We start from the raw sequence: 26,270 nt of genomic DNA, 5'->3' as shown, positions 1-26,270 counted from the left end.
GATAGTTGGATGGCATCACTGATGCAATGGACATGAATTTGAGCAAGCTCCGGGAGTTGGTCATGGGACAGGGAAGCCTGGCATGCTGCAACACACGAGGTGGCAAAGGGTCAGACAAGACTGAACGACTGAACTGAACTGAGGACATTATGTGAGTAAAATAAGCCAGACACAGAAAGACAAATACTACATCTCACTTTTATGTGGAATCTACAATAGTCAAACTCATAGACACAGTGCAGTGATATTTTTCAGAGGCTGCAGACCAACAGAAACAGGGAAATGTTGGTTAAAGGGTATAAAGTTTGATGTATGCAAATGAGTAAGTTCTGGAAATTTAATAAACAGTAGCATAGCTGTAGTAAGCAATATTGTATTGTAAAATTTAAATTTTCTGAGAGGGTTGATCTTATGTGCTCTTACCACACACACACACATACAAGAAAAAAAGAAAATGGTAACTATATGAGAGTTGATATGTTAATTAGCATGATTGTGGCAGTTATTTCACATTGCATAAGTATATCAAAGCATCATCTTATAATTTAAGTGTATATGTATGTATATATTTCAACTATGATTAAATAAAGGTCTAAATATTCTAAAAGTTTAGAATAAACAAGTTGTGAAAGTTTTCAACTCTTTAAATATTGTTGTTCTTTTTTCTAGCCAGAATCAACTGTTTCAACTGATTTAATTCCTCTTTATCTAGAAATGCATATCGTGGTAGACAAAGCTTTGGTATGTGTTTTACTTTTTCTTTGCACTTGAATATTTGATATGAATGTATGATTATCCCTAGCTAGAAAGGAACTTAAATATTCCAGTCTTCTTACTTCCATGTCACTCCCAGAGAACAGTGAAGAACCAAATATTCAAAATTGTACTAGTTCTATCAGAAATATTTTATTTGAAATCTTTATGTAAGAAACCTGCATAACAAAATGGTTTTATTATTATTTTTCTGGTAGTTCACAACTTTAGAGTCTCAATCCACAAAATTTTTAATGGTGATATTTTTAAGTGAAATTCTTTAAGCTTTAATTCTTGTTTTAGGGTACTTGAAGAGCAGCATGTAGTCTAGAAAATGTTTGGCTAATAAGATATTTATTGGCACAGAAATAATGATGGTATAACCATTTATGGTAAGCCTGGTGGGCTGCTGTCTATGGGGTCACACAGAGTTGGATGCGACTGAAGCGACTTAGCAGCAGCAGCAGCTTACATTAAAGTATCAAGATTTTTTAATGGTTTTATTCATGCAGCTGATTGAGTGTAGTCTAAATGCTCCTCTAGATTACTTATTCCTATAAACAATTTGAGGACCTCTGAACTTCAGACTCTTGAGGTGATAACTCAGTTTGTTTTCAGTAAAATTTGCTTTATTTCTCCCATACTTCAAAGATTTCAGAAAACAGGGATAAAACATATTTTCTAGATTTTTTTCTGAAAAATTTGATTATCATATCTGTGGAAAACCACAGAGAATGTGAATTATATTGATTTCCAATTCTATTTGTAGGATTGTAGAGCTTGTCAGGAAGTGAGCTGAGAGTTTGAGACAGGAGAGATTTAGGGAAGGATATTAAAATACTTATTAAGTGAGTATTAGGGAAAACAGCAAAAGGAACATTAGGAGAAAGTTGAGATATTTCTGGTAAAGATGACTAAATTTCCAGGGAATATTTTGGTTTATGAAAATTATTTTGTTTCAGGATTCAGTTAAGTTTAGTCACTCAGTCGTGTCCAACTCTTTGCGACCCCATGAACTGCAGCACACCAGGCCCCCCTGTCCATTACCAAATCCTGGAGTCCACTCAAACCCATGTCCATCAAGTTGGTGATGCCATCCAGCCATCTCAGCCTCTGTTGTCCCCTTCTCCTCCTGCCCTCAATCTTTCCCAGCATCAGGGTCTTTTCCAGTGAGTCAGCTCTTCGCATCAGGTGGCCAAAGTATTGGAGTTTCAGCTTCAGCATCAGTCCTTTCCCTGAACACCCAGGACTGATCTCCTTTAGGATGGACTGGTTGGATCTCCTCACAGTCCAAGGGACTCTAAAGAGTCTTCTCCGACACTACAATTCAAAAGCATCAATTCTTGTTTCAGGATTATGTTGTTTTAAAAGCTTCTTGTCCAAATTGCCAGATTTGCCGGTTATAAAATGCTGATTAAGCATCTCTTTTCTATGTTTTTACAAATATTTATATATTCTTTAATAAGACAAATATTGAGCTAAATATGACATCTGTGTTACCAGATATTGGGCATGTAGAGAAGAATAGTGATATCTTCAGTCTCTTCACAAATTTTAAATTAATAATTGCAGCCTAGTGAATTCAGTGCCAGATTGAGGGAGTCTATGGTACAATAAAAACAGTGCAAATTTTCCAGTTCAAGATCGTGGAGTAAAAGAACATGCACTCATCTCTTCCTGCAAGAGCACCTAAATCGTAATGAGGTGTTGAACAGCCATTGACAGGATGATGCTGGAACCCCATGTCCAAAAAAAAGATACCCCATGTCCAAAGACAAGAAGCCACACACACACACACAAAAGAAGCCACAATGAGGCACTAGGAGAGGGGCAAACATGATAAAATAAAATCCTATACCTGCCAGCTAGGCCACCCACAATCTGGAGAACAATAATACCAAAGAAGTTCTCCTTCTTCACTGTGGTGATGATTCTGAGCCTCACGTCAGGCTTCCCAGCTAGGAGATCTGGCAAAGGGACTGGGAATCCCCACAGAATCTGACTTTGAAGGCAGCAGGACTTGATTATAGGATTTCTACAGGACTGAGGGAAACAGAGACTCAACTCTTGGAAGTCACAAACAAAATCTTCCATATACCAAGACCCAAGGGAAAGGAGCAGTGACCCCACAGGAGACTGAATCAGACCTACCTGCTAGTGTTGGAGGGTCTCCTGTGGAGGTGTGGGTCAGCAGTGGCTTCCGCAGGGATGATGGCACTGGCAGCAGTCCTGGAAAACGCCTCTTGGCGTAAGTCCTTTTGGAGGTTGCCATTAACCCCACACAGAGTTCATAGACCCCAGGGCTGGGTTGCCACAAGCCAGGCAACTAACAGAGAGGGAGCACAACTCCACCCATCAGCAAATAATTGGATTAAAGATTTAATGAGCATGGCCCTGCCCACCAGAACAAGACCCAATTTCTCTCACTGCCAGTCCCTCCCATCAGGAAGCTTACACAAGGCTCTTAGCCTCATCTACCAGAAGGAAGACAGAAAAAGCAAGAAGAACCACACTCCTACAATGGCTAGAACAAAAGCCACATTACAGAAGTTACTCAGAATGAAAAAGCAGAACATTATGTTTCAGATGCAGGGACAAGAAAAAACTCCAGAAAAACAACTAAATGAAGTGGAGATAGGCAACCTTCCAGAAAAAGGATTCAGAATGGTGATAGTGAAGATGATCCAGGGTCTTGGAAAAAGAATGATGATGCAGAAAATGTTTCCAAAGGCCTAGAAGAACTAAAGAACAAATGAACAGAGATAACAGTACACTAGAGATGAAGAATCAAGAGCAGAATAACTGAGGCAGAGGAATGGATAAGTGACCTGGAGAACAGAATGGTGGAAATCACTGCTGCAGAAAAGAATACAGAAAAAATAATGAAAAAAGTGAAGACAGCCTATGAGATGCTTGGGACAACATGAAACCAATGAGCAGTCACATTACAGGGGTTCTGGAAGGAGAAGAGAGAAAGGACCTGATAAAATATTTGAAGAATAATAGCTGAAAATTTCCCTAACATGGGAAAGGATATAGTCAACCAAGTCCAGGAAGCACAAAGAGTCCCAGGCAAGATAAACCCAAGAAAGAACACACTGAGACACATAGTAATCAAAATGACAAAAATTAAAGACAAAGATAAAATATGAAACAAGGGAAAAGGACAAATAACATACAAGGGAACTCCCATAAAGTTATCAGCTGATTTCTCAACAGAAATCTGGCTTTTTCTACAAGCAAGGAGTGGCACAATATATTTGAAGTGATAAAAGGAAAAAACCTACAACCAAGAATACTCTACCCAGCAAGACTCTTGTTCAGATTTGATGGAGAAATCAAAAGCTTTCCAGACAAGCAAAGTTTAATACAATTCCTCACCATGAAACCAATGTTACAACAAATGTTAAAGGAACTTCTCTAGGCAGGAAACACAAGAGAAGGAGAAGACCTACAGAAAATAAACCTCAAATAATTAAGAAAACAGTATAGGATCATACATACTGATAATTTACCTTAAATGTAAATATGAACCAAATGATGCTGTAAAGAGCAATATTGCATAGGAACCTGGAACGTTAGGTCCATGAATCAAGGCAAATTGGAAGTGGTCAAACAGGAGATGGCAAGAGTGAACATCAACATTCTAGGAATCAGTGAACTAAGACGGACTGGAATGGATGAATTTAACTCAGATGACCATTATATCTACTACTGTGGGCAGGACTCCCTTAGAAGAAACGGAGTAGCCATCATGGTCAACAAAAGAGTCCGAAATGCAGTACTTGGACGCAGTCTCAAAAATGACAGGATGATCTCTGTTCATTTGCAAGGCAAACCATTCAGTATCACAGTAATCCAAGTCTATGTCCCAACCAGTAACGCTGAAGAAGCTGAAGTTGAACGGTTTTATAAAGACCTACAAGACCTTCTAGAACAAACACCCAGAAAAGATGTCCTTTTCATTATAGGGGACTGGAATGCAAAAGTAGGAAGTCAAGAGTTACATGGAGCAGCAGGCAAATTTGGCCTTGGAGTACAGAATGAAGCAGAGCAAAGGCTAATAGAGTTCTGCCAAGAGAATGTGTTGGTCATAGCAATCACCCTCTTCCAACAACACAAGAGAAGACTCTACACATGGACATCAACAAATGGTCAACACTGAAATCAGATTGATTATATTCTTTGCAGCCAAAGATGGAGAAGCTCTATACAGTCAGCAAAAACAAGACCAGGAGCTGACTGTGGCTCAGATCATGAACTCCTTTTGCCAAATTCAGACTGAATTTGAAGAAATTAGAGAAAACCACTAGACCATTCAGGTATGACCTGAATCAAATCCCTTATGATTGTACAGTGGAAGTGAGAAATAGATTTAAGGGACTAGATCTGACAGACAGAGTGCCTGATGAACTATGGACAGAGGTTCGTGACATTGTATAGGAGACAGGAATCAAGACCATCCCCAAGAAGAATAAATGCAAAAAAGCAAAATGGTTGTCTGAGGAGGCCTTACAAACAGCTGTGAAAAAGGGAAGCGAAAAGCAAAGGAGAAAAGGAAAGATATACCCATTTGAATGCAGAGTTCCAAAGAATAGCAAGGAGAGATAAGAAAGCCTTCCTCAGCGATCAATGCAAAGAAATAGAGGAGAACAATAGAATGGGAAAGACTAGAGATCTCTTCAAGAGAATTAGAGATACCAAGGGAACATTTCATGCGAAGATGGGCTCGATAAAGGACAGAAATGGTATGGACCTAACAGAAGCAGAAGATATTAAGAAGAAGTGTCAAGAATACACAGAACTGTACAAAAAAGATCTTCATGACCCAGAGAATCATGATGGTGTGATCACTGACCTAGAGCCAGACATCCTGGAATGTGAAGTCAAGTGGGCCTTAGAAAGCATCACTACAAACAAAGCTAGTGGAGGTGATGGAATTCCAGTTGAGCTATTTCAAATCCTGAAAGATGATGCTGTGAAAGTGCTGCACTCAATATGCCAGCAAATTTGGAAAACTCAGCAGTGGCCACAGGCCTGGAAAAGGTCAGTTTTCATTCCAATCCCAAAGAAAGGCAATGCCAAAGAATGCTCAAACTACCACACAATTGCACTCATCTCACACGATAGTAAAGTAATACTCAAAATTCTCCAAGACAGGCTTCAGCATTACGTGAACCATGAACTTCCAGATGTTCAAACTGGTTTTAGAAAAGGCAGAGGAAAGTGAAAGTGAAAGTGAAGGCTCTCAGTCGTGTCCGACTCTTTGTGACCCCATGAATCTCAGCGTGCCAGGCCTCCCTGTCCATCACCAACTCCCAGAGTTCACTCAGACTCACGTCCATCGAGTCAGTGATGCCATCCAGCCATCTCATCCTCTGTCGTCCCCTTCTCCTTCTGCCCCCAATCCCTCCCAGCATCAGAGTCTTTTCCAATGAGTCAACTCTTTGCATGAGGTGGCCAAAGTACTGGAGTTTCAGCTTTAGCATCATTCCTTCTAAAGAAATCCCAGGGCTGATCTCCTTCAGAATGGACCAGTTGAATCTCCTTGCAGTCCAAGGGACTCTCAAGAGTCTTCTCCAACACCACACTTCAAAAGCATCAAATCTTCGGCGTTCAGAATACTGGCAACCAGAGGTAAAATTGCCAACATTTGTTGGATAATGGAAAAAATAATAGAGTTCCAGAAAAACATTTCTGCTTTATTGACTATGCCAAAGCCTTTGACTGTGTGGATCACAATAAACCGTGGAAAATTCTGAAAGAGATGGGAATACCAGACCACCTGACCTGCCTCTTGAGAAACCTGTATCCAAGTCAGGAAGCAAGTTAGAACTGGACATGGAACAACAGACTGGTTCCAAATAGGAAAAGGAATACTTACGTCAAGACTGTATATTGTCACCCTGCTTATTTAACTTATATGCAGAGTACATCATGAGAAACACTGGGCTGGAGGAAGCACTAGCTGGAATCAAGATTGACGGGAGAAATATCAATAACCTCAGATATGCAGATGACACCAGCCTTATGGCAGAAAGTGAAGAGGATTTCAAAAGCCTCTTGATGAAAGTGAAAGAGGAGAGTGAAAAAGTTGGCTTAAAGCTGAAGATTCAGAAAACTAAGATCATGGCCTCCAGTCCTATCACTTCATGGCAAATTGATGGGAAACAGTGGAAACAGTGGCTGACTTTATTTTAGGGGGCTCCAAAATCACTGCAGATGGTGACTGCAGCCATGAAATTAAAAGACACTTACATCTTGGAAGGAAAGTTATGACCAACCTAGACAGCACATTAAAAAGCAGAGACATTACTTTGTCAACAAAGGTCCATCTAGTCAAGGCTGTCGTTTTTTCAATAGTTGTGTACGGACGTGAGAGTTGGACTATAAAGAATGCTGAGCACCGAAGAATTGATGCTTTTGAACTGTGTTGTCAGAGAAGACTCTTGAGAGTCCCTTGGACTGCAAGGAGATCCTACCAGTCCATCCTAAAGATCAGTCCTGGGTGTTCATGGTAGGACTGATGTTGAGGCTGAAACTCCAATACTTTGGCCACCTGATGCGAAGAGCTGACTTGTTTGAAAAGACCCTGATGCTGGAAAAGATTGAGGGCAGGAGGAGAAGGGGATGACAGAGAATGAGATGGTTGGGTGGCATCACCAACTCAATGGATATGGGTTTGGGTGAACTCCAGGAGTTGGTGATGGACAGGGAGGCCTGGCGTGCTGTGGTTCATGGGGTAGCAAATAGTTGGACATGACTGAGCGACTGAACTGAACTCAACTGAACCAAATGACATAGAGTCACTGGGTGGATGAAAACATGTGCATGTATGGTCTTCCACTTACCATATCACTCTACTTAATCCCCCAATTAGTGCATAATTATTTTATACTCTTAGGTTCATCATGTTTCAATTATGACTCGAAATTACAATTATCTTTTATGTTTTGTTTGCCTATTGATTGTGAAAACTGATAAACATATTTTACTCTTTTGATTATATAATGATTATTTGTTTTAATGCAATTGTATCATGGTTTGTCAACAGAAAATAATAGAATCCTGTATCATTAAAGTGAAAGTGAAGTCGGTCAGTCGTGTCCGACTCTTTGTGACCCCGTGGACTGTAGCCCACCAGGCTCCTCTGTCCATGTGTTTCTCTAGGCAAGAATACTGGAGTGGGTTGCCATTTCCTTCTCCAGGGGAATCTTTCCTACCCAGGGATCAAACCCTGGTCTCCCACATTACAGGAAGATGCTTTAACCTCTGAGCCACCAGGGAAGCTCTAAGTAGCACTAAAACTACCATTTAATAGAAAATCCTGTAATCACTTTTTAAAAATTAAATGTATATCAGAATTTTCTTGGAATTAAAAAACAAATGCAATTGCCAAGGTACCGCTTTTGTTTGCCAAAGCTCCAGATGTGTTTCTAATGAGCAGCCATGTCTGAAAACAACTAGATTATATGGTGATGTTTTACTTTTTCTATTTCGTATTAGGTCTTCTCATTTCATTTAGTTTGTGTGTTTTGATTTCTCTGTCTCTTTTTTGACATTGTTGTTCTTTCTCAAGCCTTGTGTGTGTGTATGTGTGTGTGTGTATATATATATGTATAAATAGTGTGTATAAACTTCCCTGGTGGCTCAGACGGTAAAGCGTCTGCCTATGATGCAGGAGACCCGGGTTCAATTCCTGGGTGGGGAAGGTCCCCTGGAGAAGGAAATGGCAACCCACTCCAGTACTCGTGCCTGGAAAATCCCATGGATGGAGGCGCCTGGTGGGCTACAGTCCATGGGGTCGCAAAGAGTCGGACATGACTGAGCAACTTTCCTTTCTTTCCTTTCTTTCTTAGTGTGTATAATATATATTTTGGAAAATTTATGAATTTTGCCTATCTAAAATATTTATGACATTTTGATTCCACTTGTTTGACTCAGTATGAATAAAATGCTAGATTTCTAATTTATGTTCACTCAAAACTTTGATATAGTTCCATGTATTTTGGCATCTAGTATTACTGCTAAAATTCTAGAAAATTTATTATCTTAGTGATTTTTTAAAAAAAATTCGAATCAGGCTTGAAACTTTTAATCCAATTCTGAGAATTTAAAGATATATTATGTTGTTTAAAAAAATCCAGGAAATTAACATGTGATACTGTATTACTAACTGAAGTGCAGATTTTGTTCACATTTCACAAAATTTTATGCTAGTGTCCATTATTTGTTTTCACACATTATTCAAGACTCTCCACATTGTATTTAATTGCACTGAGAAGCTTCAGCTGCATGCAACAAGTTCTGGTAAATTCTCTTCATTTTTATTCTGTTGCATATATTTTCTGATTTTCCTTCTTTAGGGCTTTTTAGATATATCCATCATTGAAAAGTGGACTTTTAATTACCACATACATGGGATTTTTAAAAGCATGTTGGGTATTAATTTCTCATTTTGGTATTAATTTCTCACCGAAATCCTTTCTTCTCTGCAGTCACCCTCTGTGTTTTTCAGTCTTCTAACTTTATTGAAGTTTTCAGTGGCTAAGTCAAAGAACTCTGTTGGTAAATGCCACATTGCACTTGAAAATATGTGGGTTATTTTCAAATATATTTTGATATTTATTTCTAATATAATTCCACAGTGATAAGAAAACAAACTGTGTATGATTTCAGCACCTTTATACCATGAAATTTTTATACCTTGTTTTATGTCCCTGGACCCTGGAGAAGGGAAAGGCTACCAATTCTAGTATTCTGGCCTGGAGAATTCCATGGACTGTATAGGCTATGGGATCACAAAGAGTGGGACACGACTGAATGACTTTCACTTCATTTATGTCCCTGGATATATTCCAGTGTCTCCTAGTTTATCACCTATGGGAACTTGAATAGAATTTTTATCCTACTGTTGTGTGAAAATTGTATAAATCTTAATTATATTGAATTGGCTCATAGTGCTCTTCAGGTTTACTGTATCCTTCTACTTCTCTGTATATTCATTCCATTAATTTTTGAGAATCTGATATTGAAAGTCCAACTAAGAATCTTAATTTACCTACTTACTCAGCCATTAAAAAGAACACATTTGAATCAGTTCTAATGAGGTGGATGAAACTGGAGCCTATTATACAGAGTGAAGTAAGCCAGAAAGAAAAACACCAATACAGTATACTAACGCATATATATCGAATTTAGAAAGATGGTAACAATAACCCTGTGTACGAGACAGCAAAAGAGACACTGATGTATAGAACAGTCTTATGGACTCTGTGGGAGAGGGAGAGGGTGGGAAGATTTGGGAGAATGGCATTGAAACATGTATAATATCATGTATGAAACGAGTTGCCAGTCCAGGTTCAATGCACGATACTGGATGCTTGGGGCTGGTGCACTGGGACGACCCAGAGGGATGGTGTGGGGAGGGAGGAGGGAGGAGGGTTCAGGATGGGGAGCACATGTATACCTGTGGCGGATTCGTTTTGATGTTTGGCAAAACTAATACAGTGTTTCAGGTTTAAAAATAAAATAAAATTAAAAAAAATACATAGTGGAACTATGTGTAACCTTGTTCTGTATTTCCCAAATCTCCTGTAAATGTGTTATCATACTTTCATAATTAAAAAAACAACAACAACAGTGCATTACTGGAGCAAGACATAGAGACACAACTGTAACCCGAGATACTATAAGAGCGTGTAAGGAGGTGTTTGAAAATGTAGGTTTTATTATTATTTAGGCATGCTGATGCCAACAGATGGGAAGATGATTGCTATTGGAAAGACACTTTGTTTCACAGTTCCCAGGAGGAAAGGGTGTGCCACATCATGCCACGTGGGGAATCACCAAGAGTAGGTCAAGAGACAGAAGGAGCCATAGGAAAACATGGCAGGAACCTTTATTATGGTTCCTATAGGAAGAAATAGCAAGGCAAGGTAAACAGGTTTAGGATCGGCTAGTTTGGAAAGTTGCAGTGGGTTCTGGAGAATCGAGGTTGTTTAAAGGTATTTCGTACCTTGCCTTTGGATGATTAGGGCAGGGGAATTGGAGCGTGAGAACCTGGTGGCTCAGATCGTAAAGAAACTGCCTGCAGTGCAAGAGATACAGGAGACCTGGGCTAGATCCCTGGGCTCGAAAGATACTCTGGAGGAGAATGGCTACCTGCTCCAGTATTCTTTCCTGGAGAATCCCATGGATGGAGAAGCCTGGTGGGCTACAGTCCCTGGGGTCACAAAGACTCGGACATGACTGAGTGACTAACACTTTCACTTTTCACTAACCTGTAAAAGTGAAAAACTGAAAAAAAACCAAAAAAAAACCCTGATAAAGGAGATTGTTGGAGGTTGTGTTCTGATTTGGTTAGTTTGGCAGTGGGAGGAGGGTAGGGCCAAGGAAGACCTATTGTGAAACCTTTCTTTGCAAGGGCACATAAGACTGTTCTGTTCAGATAACTGAAAGAAGTTTAGGATGATTAATACACAAGGCTGAAGAGGGGAAAGGGAAAGAAATGAAGAACTGACATGATACTTGGATTTTATCCTAAAGGTACAGTCAATGAATGATTTTAATCAGGGTAATGACATGTTGATATTTTCATTTTAGAATCATGTTTGTAAACAGTGTAGGGGCAGGAATGCTGGTGAAAAGATTGAAGAAAGATAAAGCATTTAAGAGACTGTTGTAGTAATCAAGATAAACTTTTATAAATCAATAGATGGGAAAGGCCAATTTTAAATTACTGAGCTTCAGTTAGAAGAACTTGTAAATTGATTTGATTTATTCATTTTTTGGATAACTTTATTAAGCGTCACCTACATCTCCAGTTACTGTTTTATTTATTGGGAATAGAGTAGTGAACAAAACAGAAAAAGTTTTGCTGTCATAGAACATGTAGTATAATAAATGTGGGAGGTCATAAATGATAATAGAAGAATAGATAATGAAGAAGTGGAAATCTGAGGGGGAGCATATTTTTGAGGGAGGATGGTCAGTGTAGTTTTGAATATGCTTATCTTGAGGATCCTGTGGAATATCCAAGGGATAGTGTGCATTCTTCAGAGCTTAATTCAGACTTCAGTAGTTATACTAATTTGTGTGTATATGTGTGGTTTTGTGTGGTAGTTTCACATATGTAGCCTTTCATAACTACCACCGCTTGGAATGGAGACACTCAAGAGCACTATCATCAGAAAGCTTTCTTATGTTATCCCTCTGGAGTCATTCCCATCTCTCCCTGCTTCCCTACTTCTTGACCTTTGGTAATCACTAATCAACTTCTCCCTCTGTGATTTCAGGAATACTGCATAAATGTTACCATGGAGTATATATCCTTTGAGATTTGTTTATACTTAGCATAATTTTTTTTAGGTTTACCCAAGATGTTCCATATATCAACAGTTCAGTAATGTCTCTTTTTTTCTTTTTATAACTAAGTAGCATTTTTACTGAGTAGCATGTTATGAATGTACCAGTTTGTTTAACCCGTTGACCATTGAAGGACATATGAGTTGTTTCCACACATGCATGGGTTTTTGTGAGCATCAATTTTTATTTCTTTAGGATAAATGCTCATGAGTGCAATTGCTAGGTCTATTACCTGCTTTGAAACAAGTTGCCAAGCTATCACCCAGAGTGGCTATATGATTTTATATACTACAGTATGTGAGTGGTTCAATTTATATTCATTTTTTGTTGCTGTCTTATTTTGAAGTGTTCTAATTCCAAAGGAGCTTCAACCTGAGAGAGTAGATGGAGAGTAAATCTCAAACATATTATATAATAAATCATATTAAAATTTTAAATTAATTATGTTTTTCAGTTTGATTACCTGGGCTCTGATAGCATGATAGTAACAAATAAAATCATCGAAATTATTGGCCTTGTAAATTCGGTAAGTATTTTCCTTTTCATACTAGTCAGGAAAATTCATACTAAGTTTGAAATTGTAATTCACATTAACTTGATGTGGTGCTTTTGAAGAATTAAGTTGCCCATATAAATTGAGTGTGAATTTATCAAAGATTGAATTAATTTAATTATAAATGTAATTTAATACATAAAAATTAATTTTTCATGTATTTATCTTTCTCTTTTTAGATGTTTGCCCAATTAAAAATTTCTATCGTGCTGTCATCTTTGGAATTGTGGTCTGATAAAAATAAGATCTCTACAGTTGGTGAGGCAGAAGAATTATTGCATAGATTTTTAGAATGGAAAAATTCCTATCTTACCCTGAGGCCTCATGATATTGCATATCTATTCATGTAAGAATACTGTTTCAGTTTTCTTAGAAATCAAAGATTTGTGATATTGTTGTAGCTTAATTTAGGGAATTGTTTATTTTTGACTATTTACACTTTGGTTATTTTTTATGCACTCATTCAGCCCTCATACTCTCTTTCTGGTTATCAGACAATAAAAGAAGATTACTAAAATTTATTTCTATGCTTAACATTTACTGATGAGATTGACATTTCAAGAGGTTAAACCAACTCAGGATTTTGATATCTAGGTTTTGGACCTACACTTAGTAACTCCAGAGTCAGTAATCTTAATCACTACATAAAAAGAAGGGATTTGCCCTGGGAAGTTTATATTATTATAATAAGTTTTGATCAAAGGCTTGGTAGAGTACTTGGTAGAGTATTTTATCCTAATGAATTTTCTACATTATTTTAAATGTTAGTTTTCTAACAATCAGTTGCAAGTATATACTTCATCATTGTTTCCATATAAAATTTACTAGCACTTATGATCATCATGTCTTTCAATAAATCTGCATGTACATATTTTGAATTTGGCATGGTGATATTTCTTTTTGCATATGTAAGATTAATCTTTTCCCTACATCTGTTAATTGTGGGTTATTTTTCTTTTCATTTTTTTGACAGTCTGATGGATATAAAATTGAAATGTTTTTTAATTTCCTTTCTCCAAAGACTAGTAGATTTGAGCATCTTTTCACGTTTGTTAATCATTTGGATCTGTCCTTCTGAGATTGCCTTTTCATGTTATTTAACTAGTTCATTGTAATTTGTAAGGGTTTATTGAATGTTTAGATATTAATCCATTGTTTATGTATATCAAAAATACTTTTTCCATGTCTGTAATTTTTCTATAGATATTTAAATTTTTTTTTTGCTCCATAAAATCTTTAATGTTTTTAGGGCCAAGTTTGTTAATCTTATTTTTACTTCTGGATTTCCTATTTGATGAAGATCTCCTCCAGCCCTAAAGTTTAGTCTGCAAATTTTTGTTAAATAATAAATATTATTGTGTTTTATAAATGAGTTTTCAATGCATTTTAGTCTAATATTTGTATAACAAAAAATAAGTAAAATTTTATTTTCTTCCAGTTAAATAGCCAATTTTGCCATGAATTAAATTATTACCTTTGGCAAACATTTGTCAAGTCCCACAAACAACCTCTTGAAATGTTTAGAGATAAAAGTAAATCTATATATCAATGTGTTATTTGTAGACTTTTTGATACTAGTCATTCTCACAAGTGTGAAGTGATATCTCATTGTGCTTTTGATTTGCATTTCCTTGATAAAGTGATACTGAGCATCTTTTCATGTATTTCTTGGCTATCTATATGTCTTTGGAAAAATGTCTTTACAGGTCTTCCGTTCATTTTAAAATCAGACACAGGAGACACAGGTTTGATCCCGGAGTGTGATGATCCCCTGGAGTAGGAAATGGCAACCCACTCCAGTATTCTTGCTTGGGAAATTCCATGGACAGAGGACCCTGGCGAGCTACAGTCCATGGGGTCTCAAAGAGTCAGACATGACTGAGCATGCATGCCTTTTATGATTTTTTAGTGTTGAGTTGTATGAGTTCTTTATATATTTTAGATATTAATCTATTATCAGATATATCATTTGCAAATATATTCTTCCACTCATGAGGTGGCTTTTTCATTTAGTTGATATCTTCCTTCACTGTGCAGAACAGTTTGGTTTCATGTAGTCCCATTTGTTTATTTTTTACTTTTATTTCCCTTGCCTGGGAAGACAGATGATAAAAAATACTGAGAGACTGATATCAAAGATTATATTGCCTATCTTTTCTTCTAGCATTTTAAAGTTTTAGGACTTAAATTTAATTCCTTAATCCCCTTTGAGGTTTTTTTGGATATGTTATGGAGAATTGTCCAGTTTTAAGAATGTGGCTGTCCAGTTTTCCCACCACAATTTATTGAAGAGGCTATCTTTTACCCCTTGTATGTTCATACCTCTTTTATCATAGATTGTCAACCTAATACACTTGGATTTATTTCTGGGCTGTCTATTCTGTTCCATGGATCTATGTGTCTGTTTTTTGTACCAGTACAGCACTGTTTTAATTAATATAGCTTTGTAGTATAGTTTGATATCAAAGAATGAAATATTTCCAGCTTTGTCCTTTTCCTCAGAATTGCCTAGCCTATTTGAGGATCCATTAAAATTATAGTATTCTTTGTTCAAATTTGGTGAAAAATGCTGTTGATATTTTGATAAAGGATTACATTGAATCTATAGATTGTATGAGATTTTAACATAATAATTCTCCTAATATGTGAACACATATGTCTTTCCCTCTGTTTGTGTTCTCTTTAGTATCTTTCATCAGTGTTTTACTCGTTTTCTGAGTATAGGTCTTTTATATGTTGGTTAGATTTATTCCTGAGTCTTTTAATTTTTTTTGATGTGTTTGTAAATAAGATTGTGTTTTTATAAAGCAGTTTAAGTAGTTTTAAAAAAAATGATTGTTCTTTTTAAAAATGATTTTATTTATTTATTTTTGGCTGTGCTGGGTCTTCATTGCTGTGCACGCTTTTCTCTAATTATGGCGAGCAGGGGCTCCTCTCTAGTTGTGGTGCACAGGCTTCGCGTTGTGGTGTCATGACCTCTAGGGCACCCTAGCTTCAGTAGTTGCAGCTCCTCGGCTCTAGAGCACAGGCTTAATAGCTGTGGCATATGGGCTTGGTTGCTCCATGGCATGTGGGACTCCTGGACTAGGGACTGAGCCTGTACCTACTACACCGGCAGCCAGAGTCTTTACCACTGAGTCACCAGGAAGCCCGAAACTGTCTTCTTCACTTCTCTTTCTGGTAAAATTTATTAGTGTATAGAAGCACAACTAATTATATTAATTTTGTATCCTGCAACTTTACAGAATTCATTGATGAGTTCTAACAGTTTTTTTGTGGCATCTTTAGGATTTCCTATACATAGTATCATGTCATCTGCAAACTGTGAGTTTTGCTTCGTCCTTTTCCATCCTTTGGATTCCTTTTACTTCTTTTTCCAGTTCGAATGCTATGGCTAGGACTGCCAACACTATGTTGAATATAGTGGTGAGAATATAGTGAGCATCCTTGACGTGTTCCTAGTCTTAGAGGAAATGCTGTCAGTTTTTCATTCCTAGGTATGATGTTAGGTGCCGAAGGTTTGTCTTATACGACCTTTATTATGTTCCGTATGTTCTTTTATAGAGCTTCCCTGGTGGCTCAGTGGTAAAGAATCTGCCTGCCAATGCAGGGTTATGGGTTTTATCCCTGGACATGGGTTCCATCCATCCCTGGGAAGATCCCCTGGAAAAGGAAATGGCAACCCACTCCAGTATTCTTGTCTGGGATATCCCATTGACAGAGGAGCCTCATGGGCTACAGGCCATGGGGCCACAAAATAGTTAACTAAAATGTACCTTAGCCACTGAACAAAATGTTCATTTATACCCATTTTGTTGAGAATTTGTTGCCATAAATGCATGGTAAATGTTGTCAAGAGCTTTTTCTGTGTTGGTTCAAATGACTATTTTTTTTACTCTTCAATTTGTTAATATGCATGACATTGATTTGGAAAACTCAGCAGTGGTCACAGGACTGGAAAAGGTCAGTTTTCATTCCAAGCCCAAAGAAAGGCAATGCCAAAGAATGCACAAACTACCACACAGTTGCACTCATCTCACACACTAGTGAAGTAATGCTCAAAATTCTCCAAGCCAGGCTTCAACAGTACATGAACGGTGAACATCCAGATGTTCGAGCTGGATTTAGAAAAGGCAGAGGAATTAGAGATCAAATTGCCAACGTCCGTTGGGTCATTGAAAAAGCAAGAGAATTCCAGAAAAACATCTACTTCTGCTTTATTGACTATGTCAAAGCCTTTGACCATGTGGATCACAATAAACTGTGAAAAACTCTGAAAGAGATGGGAATCCAGACCGCCTGACCTGCCTCTTAAGAAATCTGTATGCAGGTCAGGAATCAACAGTTAGAACTGGACATGGAACAATGGACTGGTTCCAAATTGGGAAAGGAGTACGTCAAGGCTGTATATTGTCACCCTGCTTATTTAACTTATATCCAGAGTACATTGTGAGAAATGCTGGGCTGGATGATGCACAAGCTGGAATCAAGATTGCTGGGACAAATATCAATAATGTCAGATATTCAGATGACACCACCCTTATGGCAAAAAGCAAAGAACTAAAGAGTCTCTTGATGAACATGAAAGAGGAGAGTGAAAAAGTTGGCTTAAAGCTCAACATTCAGAAAACTAAGATCATGGCATCTGGTCCCATCACTTCATGGCAAATAGATGGGGAAACAGTGGAAATAGTGACAGACTTTATTTTTCTGGGCTCCAAAATCACTGTAGATGGTGACTGCAGCCGCAAAATAAAAAGACACTTACCCCTTGGAAGGAAAGTTATGACCAACCTAGAAAAGTTATGACCAACCTTTGTTATGCCAACAAAGGTTCGTCTAGTCAAGGCTATGGTTTTTCCAGTAGTCATGTATGGATGTGAGAGTTGGACTGTAAAGAAACCTGAGTGCCGAAGAATTGATGGTTTTGAACTGTGGTGTTGGAGAAGACTCTTGAGAGTCCCTTGGACTGTAAGGAGATCCAACCAGTCCATCCTAAAGGAGATCAGTCCTGAATGTTCATTGGAAGGACTGATGCTGAAGCTGAAACTCCAATACTTTGACCACCTGATGCGAAGAACGGACTCATTTGAAAAGACCCTGATACTGGGAAAGATTAAAGGTGGGAGGAGAAGCAGACTGGTCTCCTTTAAGATGGACTGGTTGTATCTCCTTGCAGTACAAAGGACTCACAAGAGTCTTCAGCACCACAGTTCAAAAGCATCAATTCTTCGGTGCTCAGCTTTCTTTACAGTCCAACTCTCACATCCATACATGACTACTGGAAAAACCATAACTTTGACTATACAGACATTTGTAGGCAAAGTAATGTCTCTTCTTTTTAATATGTTGTGTAGGTTTGTCATAGCTTTTCTTCCAAGAAGCAAGCATCTTTTAATTTCATGGCTGCAATCACCATTCACAGTGATTTTGGAGCCCAGGAAAATAAAGTCTGTCACTGTTTCCATTGTTTCACCATCTATTTGTCATGAAGTGATGGGACCATGTTCCATGATCTTAGTTTTTTGAATGTTGAGTTTTAAGCCAGCTTTTTCACTCTCCTCTTTCACCTTCATGAAGAGGCTGTTTAGTTCCTCTTTGCTTTCTGCCATAATGGGGGTGTCATCTGCATATCTGAGGTTATTGATGTTTCTCCCAGCAGTCTTGATTTCAGCTTGTGTTTCACCTGGCCCAAACTTTCCCATGATGTACTCTGCATATAAGTTAAATAGCAGGGTGACAATATACAGCCTCGACATACCCTTTCCCAATTTTAAGATGTTGAACTTTGATGCATTAATAGTGAGACTGGTGACAGGGAATTTATCCCATTAGAAATATAGAAATTATGGTACAATCAGCATCCTTAAACTTAAGTAATGATCCTTCTTGATATCTTGATGTTATTTTAAAGCACCAATATATTTTTCATATGAGTAATGTGCTGCATGTTAACTCACTTCAGTTGTGTCTGACTCTTTGCGACCCCATGGGCTGTAGCCTGCCAGGCTCCTCTGTCCATGGGATTCTTCAGGCAAGAATACTGGAGTGGGTTGCCATTTCCTCCTGCAGGGGATCTTCCTGATCCAGGGATTGAAACCATGTCTCTTACATCTCCTGCATTGGCAGGTGGGTTCTTTATAATTAATGCCACTTGGGAAGCCCCTGAGTAATGTAATATAGTAGAATAAATACCTTGAAATTTATGATCATTAACAGTAATTTCCTGTGGTCTCCATACTCCAGATTTATAATCTTAGTCCTAAAGGAGGAATAGTGAACATAGCAAGCTTAATTTTTTTAAACCTTTTACAATCTTTCCTTTATTCAACAAATGTTTATTGAGATAACATAGCATAGTGATTCAAATTTAAGCTCTGGAGGCCAACTGCCTGCATTTAAGTTCAGCCCTGTCTGTCACCTAGGGCAATTGATGTGTTCTGCCTCAATTTCCCTATATTTGCTTTTATTATTGTTATTCTTTCCCATCTTTACTGAGTTATAATTGATAAGTAAAAATTTTATATATTTAAGGGGTACAGTGTGGTTTTTTAATAGCATTTGAAGATTGTTTATTATTTATTTATTTTGGCTGTACGGGGTCTTTGTTGCTGTGTGAGGGATTTCTCTAGTTGTGACAAGCGGAGGTTACTCCCTAGTTGCAGTGTGCAGGCTTCTCTTTGTAGTGACTTCTCTTCTTGCAGAGCATGGGCCTCAGAGTATGTGGGCTTCAGTAGTTGTGGCCTGTGGGCTCTGGAATGCGGGCTCAGTATTTGCTGCATATGGGTTTTAATTGCCCCGAGGCGTGTGGACTCTTCCCAGAACCATGTCCCTTGCACTGGCAGGAGGATTCTTAACCACTGACCACCAGGGATGTCCACAATGTGATGTTCTGATATATGTATACATTATAAAATTATAATCAAGTTGATTAACATATCCATCATCTTATACAGTTACCATTTTTTGGTGTGTGGTGAGAAAGTTTAAGTCTACTCTAGCAAATTTCACATATACAATACAGTATTATTAACTCTAGTCATCTGACTGTACATTAGATCTCTAGGACATATTCATCCTGTGCAACTGAAACTTTATACCTTTAACCATCTTCCCATTTCCCCCATTTCCCAACCCCTGGCAACCACCATTCAACTCTTTGCTTTTATAAGTTGACCCTGTTAGATTCCACATATAAGCAAGATCATACAGTACTTCACTTTTCATGTTTGGCTTACTTCACTTAACATAATGTCCTCCAGGTTTATCCATGTTGCAAATGGCAGGATCTCCTTCTTTCTTGAGGCTGAATTATATTCCACTGTGTTTGTACATCATATTTTCTTTATCCATCCATCTCTCAAGGGAATTTAATTAAAAAAATGGGCCTCTTGGTCATCATCTTGCATGACTGGGGGCACTCACTATGTTCTCACCTTTCCTTGTGGGAGAAATCATGGCTGAAGGCATGTCTCTTGGCGCTGAGCTGTGCTGCGTTGGGGAAATGGTGACGTGGGCAGAGTGAAACTGTTTTTACCTAAGAATGTGAATGTTTCTGGATTGTTTTGCTCAAATGTGGTGTGGGACCCTTGCTTGGACTCTAAGGCCACAAAAATACTCTCATCTGTGAGTATTTCTCAAAATTGTCTCTGGAGAGAGAGATGAGGGTTAAAAGTTCCAAGTCTGCTATCTTTCTGATGTCATTGCAGAAGGTTAATGTTAGTACATTATGTCTATCTGTTTATAGTTTAAAGGAGGAAGAAACAATGAGAGTGAGAGTGAGAACAAGAGTAAGAGTGAGAGAGAGATCCAAAGTAATGAATCAAATTAGAAGTGTGAAGGCAGATTTAGACATATTTAAACTCAAAGGAAGGTGGAGAGCATTACAGGTTATTGAAGCAGTGTACTTAGATATATAGTACACTTATATAGATATACTTATAGATAAGTTTGGAAGGAATGATGCTAAAGCTGAGACTCCAGTACTTTGGCCTCCTCATGTGAAGAGCTGACTCATTGAAAAAGACTCTGATGCCGGGAGGGATTGGGGGCAGGAGAAGAAGGGGATGACAGAGGATGAGATGGTTGGATGGCATCACCGATTTGATGTACGTGAGTCTGAGTGAACTCCGGGAGTTGGTGATGGACAGGGAGGCCTGGCATGCTGCGATTCATGGGGTCTCAAAGAGTCGGACACGACTGAGCGACTGAACTGAACTGAATAATTCTTTTCAGAGTATGGAATTCATAGTTATAACTGTAGTGAAACCTCTGTATGAGGAGAGGGAAACAAGCAACATTGAAGAAGTAAAACATTAAATCTTGATAACTGATTTGATGTGAAGATTGGGTGGGCAGTATTAAGTAAAAAGTTATTATTGTATCCAGCTCATCAGGAGTATGGATAGAGTTTAGGGGAAAGTCTTATCTATTGGGAGAACTGTCTTGAATGAAGAAAGAATTTAAGCAATAATTTGATATTGGACTGTAAATCTGAACTTGGGTGTTAAGGGCAAATACTTGGGTACAAGTGCTAGAGGGTAGAGATGTACAGTATCAGAATAAGGGAGCAGTGGAGGGACAGTGCAATTGTGAAGTAAAGTGCAGTTGAGACTGAGGGGACATTTCAAATTGAGAATTGAGTATCAAGCTTTTCTACATACATCCTGGAATGTTTGTTTTGGCTGGGGCTCTAAAGATGGAAGAATATGTTTGGAGCATCTATATCTTAGTAATTGAAAGTACAGCCCTGGATTCAAACTGTCTTAAGTTCATATCCTTCAGCAGTACTTATTAACTCTGCTGCCCTGAGCAAGTTATTTGTACTTTCTATCTGATATTTGATTTGTTCAGTGGGGACAAATAATATCTATTTCACTGGGTGGATTTGAGAATTAAATAGAATAATTTATATAAATCTCTAAGAATAGGGCTATTATTATATGGCAGGCTACATGGAGTCTTTTTCAAAGCAGAAAAAAATTAATTTAAGTTGTAGAACAATATAGTCATTACAGTAAGAAAATGGTGAGCTTACCTATATTTGAGTGAAAACTTTTAATCCATACATTAAAGCTACTTTTCATTGTTATTGAGCAAAATGCTTTTGATTGAAATGTTTGATCAAAGTCTTTGGTGCATGTGTGCGTCCTCAGTTGTTAAGTCATGTCCAACTCTTTGTGACCCCATGGACTGTAGCCCACCAGGCTCCTCTGTCCAGGGGATTTCCCAGACAAGAATATTGGAGTGGGTTGCCATTTTCTTCCAGGGAATCTTCCTGACCAAGGGGTCAAACCCTGGTCTCCTGCATTGCAGGCAGATTCTTTACTGTCCCTTTACAGGAAAGCCTGTAAAGGCTTTGGTAACCTTAACCAAATGTCACAAGAACAGTAAAGTCATCAAAAATTTGGATTCACTGGATATGTTTTAGAAACCCAAAGTGCTTAATCTCATTTAATTAACACTGTTTTACAAATGTGAAACAAAGACATAAAGATTTTACTTCAATTTACTTCAGACTAGAATTTTATGAACTGTAGGAAAATTCTCAGCAAGAAATATCATATATGAATTGTCAAAATTAATTATCACTTAATACTTATTTATTTAGCTTTAGAGAGTATCCAAATTATGTGGGAGCAGCATTTCCTGGAAAGATGTGTGTTACCGGTTATTCTGCAGGAGTTGCTTTGGTATGTAATGACTTAACCTTATTTGAAAACAAGTACATTAAAAATTTTCCCAGAATTACAGCATATATTTTACACATTTTACATTTATATTTACATTTAGATATTGCATTTATATTTTCATCACTGTTAAAACTTTGAAATATGTAGAATTAGTAGAATTAATAGAATTCTGAAGTGCAAAGTATTTTATTACAGATATTTGGAAGTTAAAGTGGAATAAACTATCACAAATACACTTGTATTCCTTACTGTATTGAAGAGTGCATCATGAAAAGATCTGCAAAGATATTCCTATAACCTAAATAGATTTTTTTTTTCTTGTAGGTATAAAATTGGAGATGTAGTCTTACAGATAAAATAACTTCAAAATCAAAAATATGATAAAAATTCTTTAAAATGTTTCAAACTTTTATGTTATTGTTCAGTTGCTCAGTCATGTCCAACTCTTTGTGACCCCATGGACTGCAGCATGCCAGGCTTCCCTGTCCTTCACCATCTCCCGGAGTTTGCTCAAACTTATGTCCTTTGAGTCAGTGACTCCATCCAACCATCTCGTCCTCTGCTGTCGCTTTCTCCTTTTGCCATCTATCTTTCCCGGCATCAGGGTCTTTTACAATGAGTTGGCACTTTGCATCTGGTGGCCAAAGTATTGGAGCTTCAGCATCAGTCCTTCCAATGAATATTCTGTGTTGATTTCCTTTAGAATTGACTGGTTGGATCTCCTTGCAGTCCATGGGACTTTCAAGAATCTTCTGCAGCACCACAATTTGAAAGCATCAGTTCTTTGGCACTCAGCCTTTTTTATGGTCCAGTTCTCATATCCATACCTGACTACTGGAAAAACCATAGCTTTGACTATATGAATCTTTGTTGGCAAAGTACTGTCTCTTTCTTAACATGCTGTCTAGGTTTGTTATAGCTTTTCTTCCAAGGAGCAAGCATCTTTTAATTTCATGGCTGCAGTCACCATCAGCAGTGATTTTGGTGCCCAGAAAAATAAAGTCTGTCACTGTTTCCATTGTTTCCCATCATTTGCCATGAAGTGATGGAACCAGATGCCATGATCTTCGATTTTTGAATGTTGAGTTTTAAGCCAGCTTTTTCACTCTCTTTTTTTACCTTCATCAAGAGGCTGTTTAGTTCCTCTTCACTTTCTGCCATAAGGGTGGTGTCATCTGCATATCTGAGGTTATTGATATTTCTCCTGGAAGTCTTGATTCCAGCTTGTGTTTTTTCCCAGCTTGGCATTTCTCATGATGTACTCTGCATATAAGTTAAATAAGCAGGATGACAATATTCAGCCTTTATGTACTCCATTCCCAATTTGAAGCCAGTCCGTTGTTCCATGTCTGGTTCTAACTGTTGCTTCTTGATCTGCATACACGTTTCTCAGGAGGCAGGTCAGGTGGCCTGGTATTCTTATCTCTTTAAGAATTTTCCAGTTTGTTGTGATCCACACAGTCAAAGGCTTTAAGTGTTGTCAATGAAGCAGACGTAGATGTCTTTCTGGAATTCTCTTTGCCTTTTCTATGATCCAGCAGATGTTGGCAATTTGATCTCTGGTTCCTCTGCCTTTTCTAAATCCAGCTTGAACATCTGGAAGCTCATGGCTCACATACTGTTGAAGCCTATCTTGGAGAATTTTGAGCATTACTTTACTAGCCTATGAGATGAGTGCAATTGTGCAGTAGTTTGGGCATTCTTTGGCATTGTGTTTCTTTGGGATTGGAATGAAAACTGACCTTTTCCAGTCCTGTGGCCACTGCTGAGTTTTCCAAATTTGCTGGCATATTGAGTGAAGCACTTTCACAGCATCATCTTTTAGGATTTGAAAAGGCTCAGCTGGCATTATATCACCTTCACTAGCTTTGTTCGTAGTGATTCTTCTAAGGCTCACTTGACTTTGCACTCCAGGATGTCTAGGTGAGTGATCACACCATCGTGATTATCTGGGTTATGAAGATCTTTTTTTGTATAGTTCTGTGTATTCTTGCCACCTCTTTTTAATATCTTCTGTTTCTGTTAGGTCCATACCATTTCTGTCCTTTATTGTGCCCATCTCCCAGCTTTTCATGAAATGTTCCCTTGGTATCTCTAATTTTCTTGAAGAGATCTCTAGTCTTTCCCATTCTATTGTTTTCCTCTATATCTTTGCATTGATCACTGAGGAAGGCTTTCTTATCTCTCCTTGCTTTTCTTTGGAACTCTGCATTCAAATGGGTATCTTTTCTTTTCTTCTTTGCCTTTACCTTCTCTTCTTTTCTTAGCTATTTGTAAGGCCTCCTCAGTCAACCATTTTGCCTTTTTGCCCTTCTTTTTCTTGGGGATGGTCTTGATCACTGCCTCCTGTACAATGTCACAAACCTCCGTCCATAGTTCTTCAGGCCCTCTGTTTATCACATCTAATCCCCTGAATCTATTTCTCACTTCCACTGTATAATTGTAAGGGATTTGATTCAGGTCATACCTGAATGGTCTAGTAGTTTTCCCTAGTTTCTTCAGTTTAAGTCTGAATTTTGCAATAAGGAGTTCATGATCTAAGCCACAGTCACTCCTGGTCTTGTTTTTTTCTGACTGTATAGAACTTCTCCATCTTCTGTTGGAAAGAGTATAATCAGTCTGATTTTAATTTTGACCATCTGGTGACGTCCTTGTGTAGAGTCATCTCTTGTATTGTTGGAAGAGGGTGTTTGGTATGACCAGTATATTCTCTTGGCAAAACTCGGTTAGGCTTTGCCCTGCTTCATTTTGTACTCCAAAGCCAAACTTGCCTATTACTCCAGGTATCTCTTGACTTCCTACTTTTACATTCCAGTCCCCTGTGACAAAAAGGACATCTTTTTTTTGGTGTTAGTTCTAGAAGGTCTTTTCAGGCTTCATAGAACTGTTCAACTTTAGCTTCTTTGACATTAGTGGTTGGGACATAGGCTTGGATTACTGTGATATTGAATGGTTTGCCTTGGAAATGAACAGAGATCATTCTGTTGTTTTTGAGATTGCACACAGGTACTGCATTTCTGACTTTTTTGTTTACTCTGATGGCTACTCCATTTCTTCTGAAGGATTCTTTCTCACAGTAGTAGATGTAATGGTCATCTGAATTAAATTAGCCCTTTCTAGTCCATTTTAGTTCACTGATTCCTAAAATGTTGTTGCCCACTCTTGGCATCTCCTGTTTGACCACTTCCTTGATTTACCTTGATTCATGTACCTAACAGTCCAGGTTCCTATGCAATATTGTTTTTTATAGCATTGGACTTGACTCCATCACCAGTCACATCCACAACTGGGAGTTGTTTTTGCTTTGGCTCTGTCTCTTCATTCTTTCCTGAGCTATTCCTATAGCTTGGTTTTTATCTTGGCGATTTTGTTTGGTTCCGTTTTATAGTTTCTAGTTCCTTGGTTCAGTAATGTGTGTTTCCATTGACAATCTTTCTTAATTCCTTCAGCATTTTTATTAATTGCTCTTTGAACTTGGGTTCTGGTAGGTTTGGGATGTCTGTTACATTGTTTTTTTCAGAGGATTTATCTTTTTTTAATTGGGAGTAGTTCTTCTGCCTTTTCCTTATAGTTCTCTGACTATTAATTTAAGAGAAACAGTTATCTACTCTGGTCTGAAGGTCTGTTTTTATGTGGAACTGAAAGCTGAGCACAGAAGAATTGATGCTTTTGAACTGTGGTGTTGGAGAGGACTCTTGAGAGTACATTGGACTGCAAGGAGATCCAACCAGTCCATCCTAAAGGAAATCAGTTCTCGGTGTTCATTGGAAGGACTAATGTTGAAGCTGAAACTCCAATATTTTGGCCACCTGATGTGAAGAGCTGACTCATTTAAAAAGACCCTGATGTTGGGAAAGATTGAAGGCATGATGAGAAGGGGACGAGAGGATGAGATGGTTAGATGG

General features: G+C 38.0%; 1 protein-coding gene and 1 non-coding gene across 2 annotated transcripts in view; both read left to right on the top strand.

The window, feature by feature from the left end:
* The window catches only part of ADAM32 (ADAM metallopeptidase domain 32), a 177,634-nt gene that overhangs the window by 48,557 nt on the left and 102,807 nt on the right, over positions 1 to 26,270 (top strand). Inside the window, exons 7-10 of the mRNA XM_055567028.1 lie at positions 670 to 741; positions 12,575 to 12,646; positions 12,853 to 13,019; positions 22,284 to 22,365. Coding sequence (XP_055423003.1) covers positions 670 to 741; positions 12,575 to 12,646; positions 12,853 to 13,019; positions 22,284 to 22,365 — 393 coding nt within the window. The remainder of the gene's footprint in view (positions 1 to 669; positions 742 to 12,574; positions 12,647 to 12,852; positions 13,020 to 22,283; positions 22,366 to 26,270) is intronic.
* Positions 8,393 to 8,464, top strand: TRNAH-AUG (transfer RNA histidin (anticodon AUG)). Its single transcript has one exon. It is a non-coding gene; the product is annotated as a tRNA-His (tRNA).

This window comes from Bubalus kerabau, chromosome 2, assembly GCF_029407905.1.
Source record: "Bubalus kerabau isolate K-KA32 ecotype Philippines breed swamp buffalo chromosome 2, PCC_UOA_SB_1v2, whole genome shotgun sequence".
Classification (NCBI taxonomy): domain Eukaryota; kingdom Metazoa; phylum Chordata; class Mammalia; order Artiodactyla; family Bovidae; genus Bubalus; species Bubalus kerabau.
This window is presented reverse-complemented; position numbering and strand designations above follow the sequence as displayed.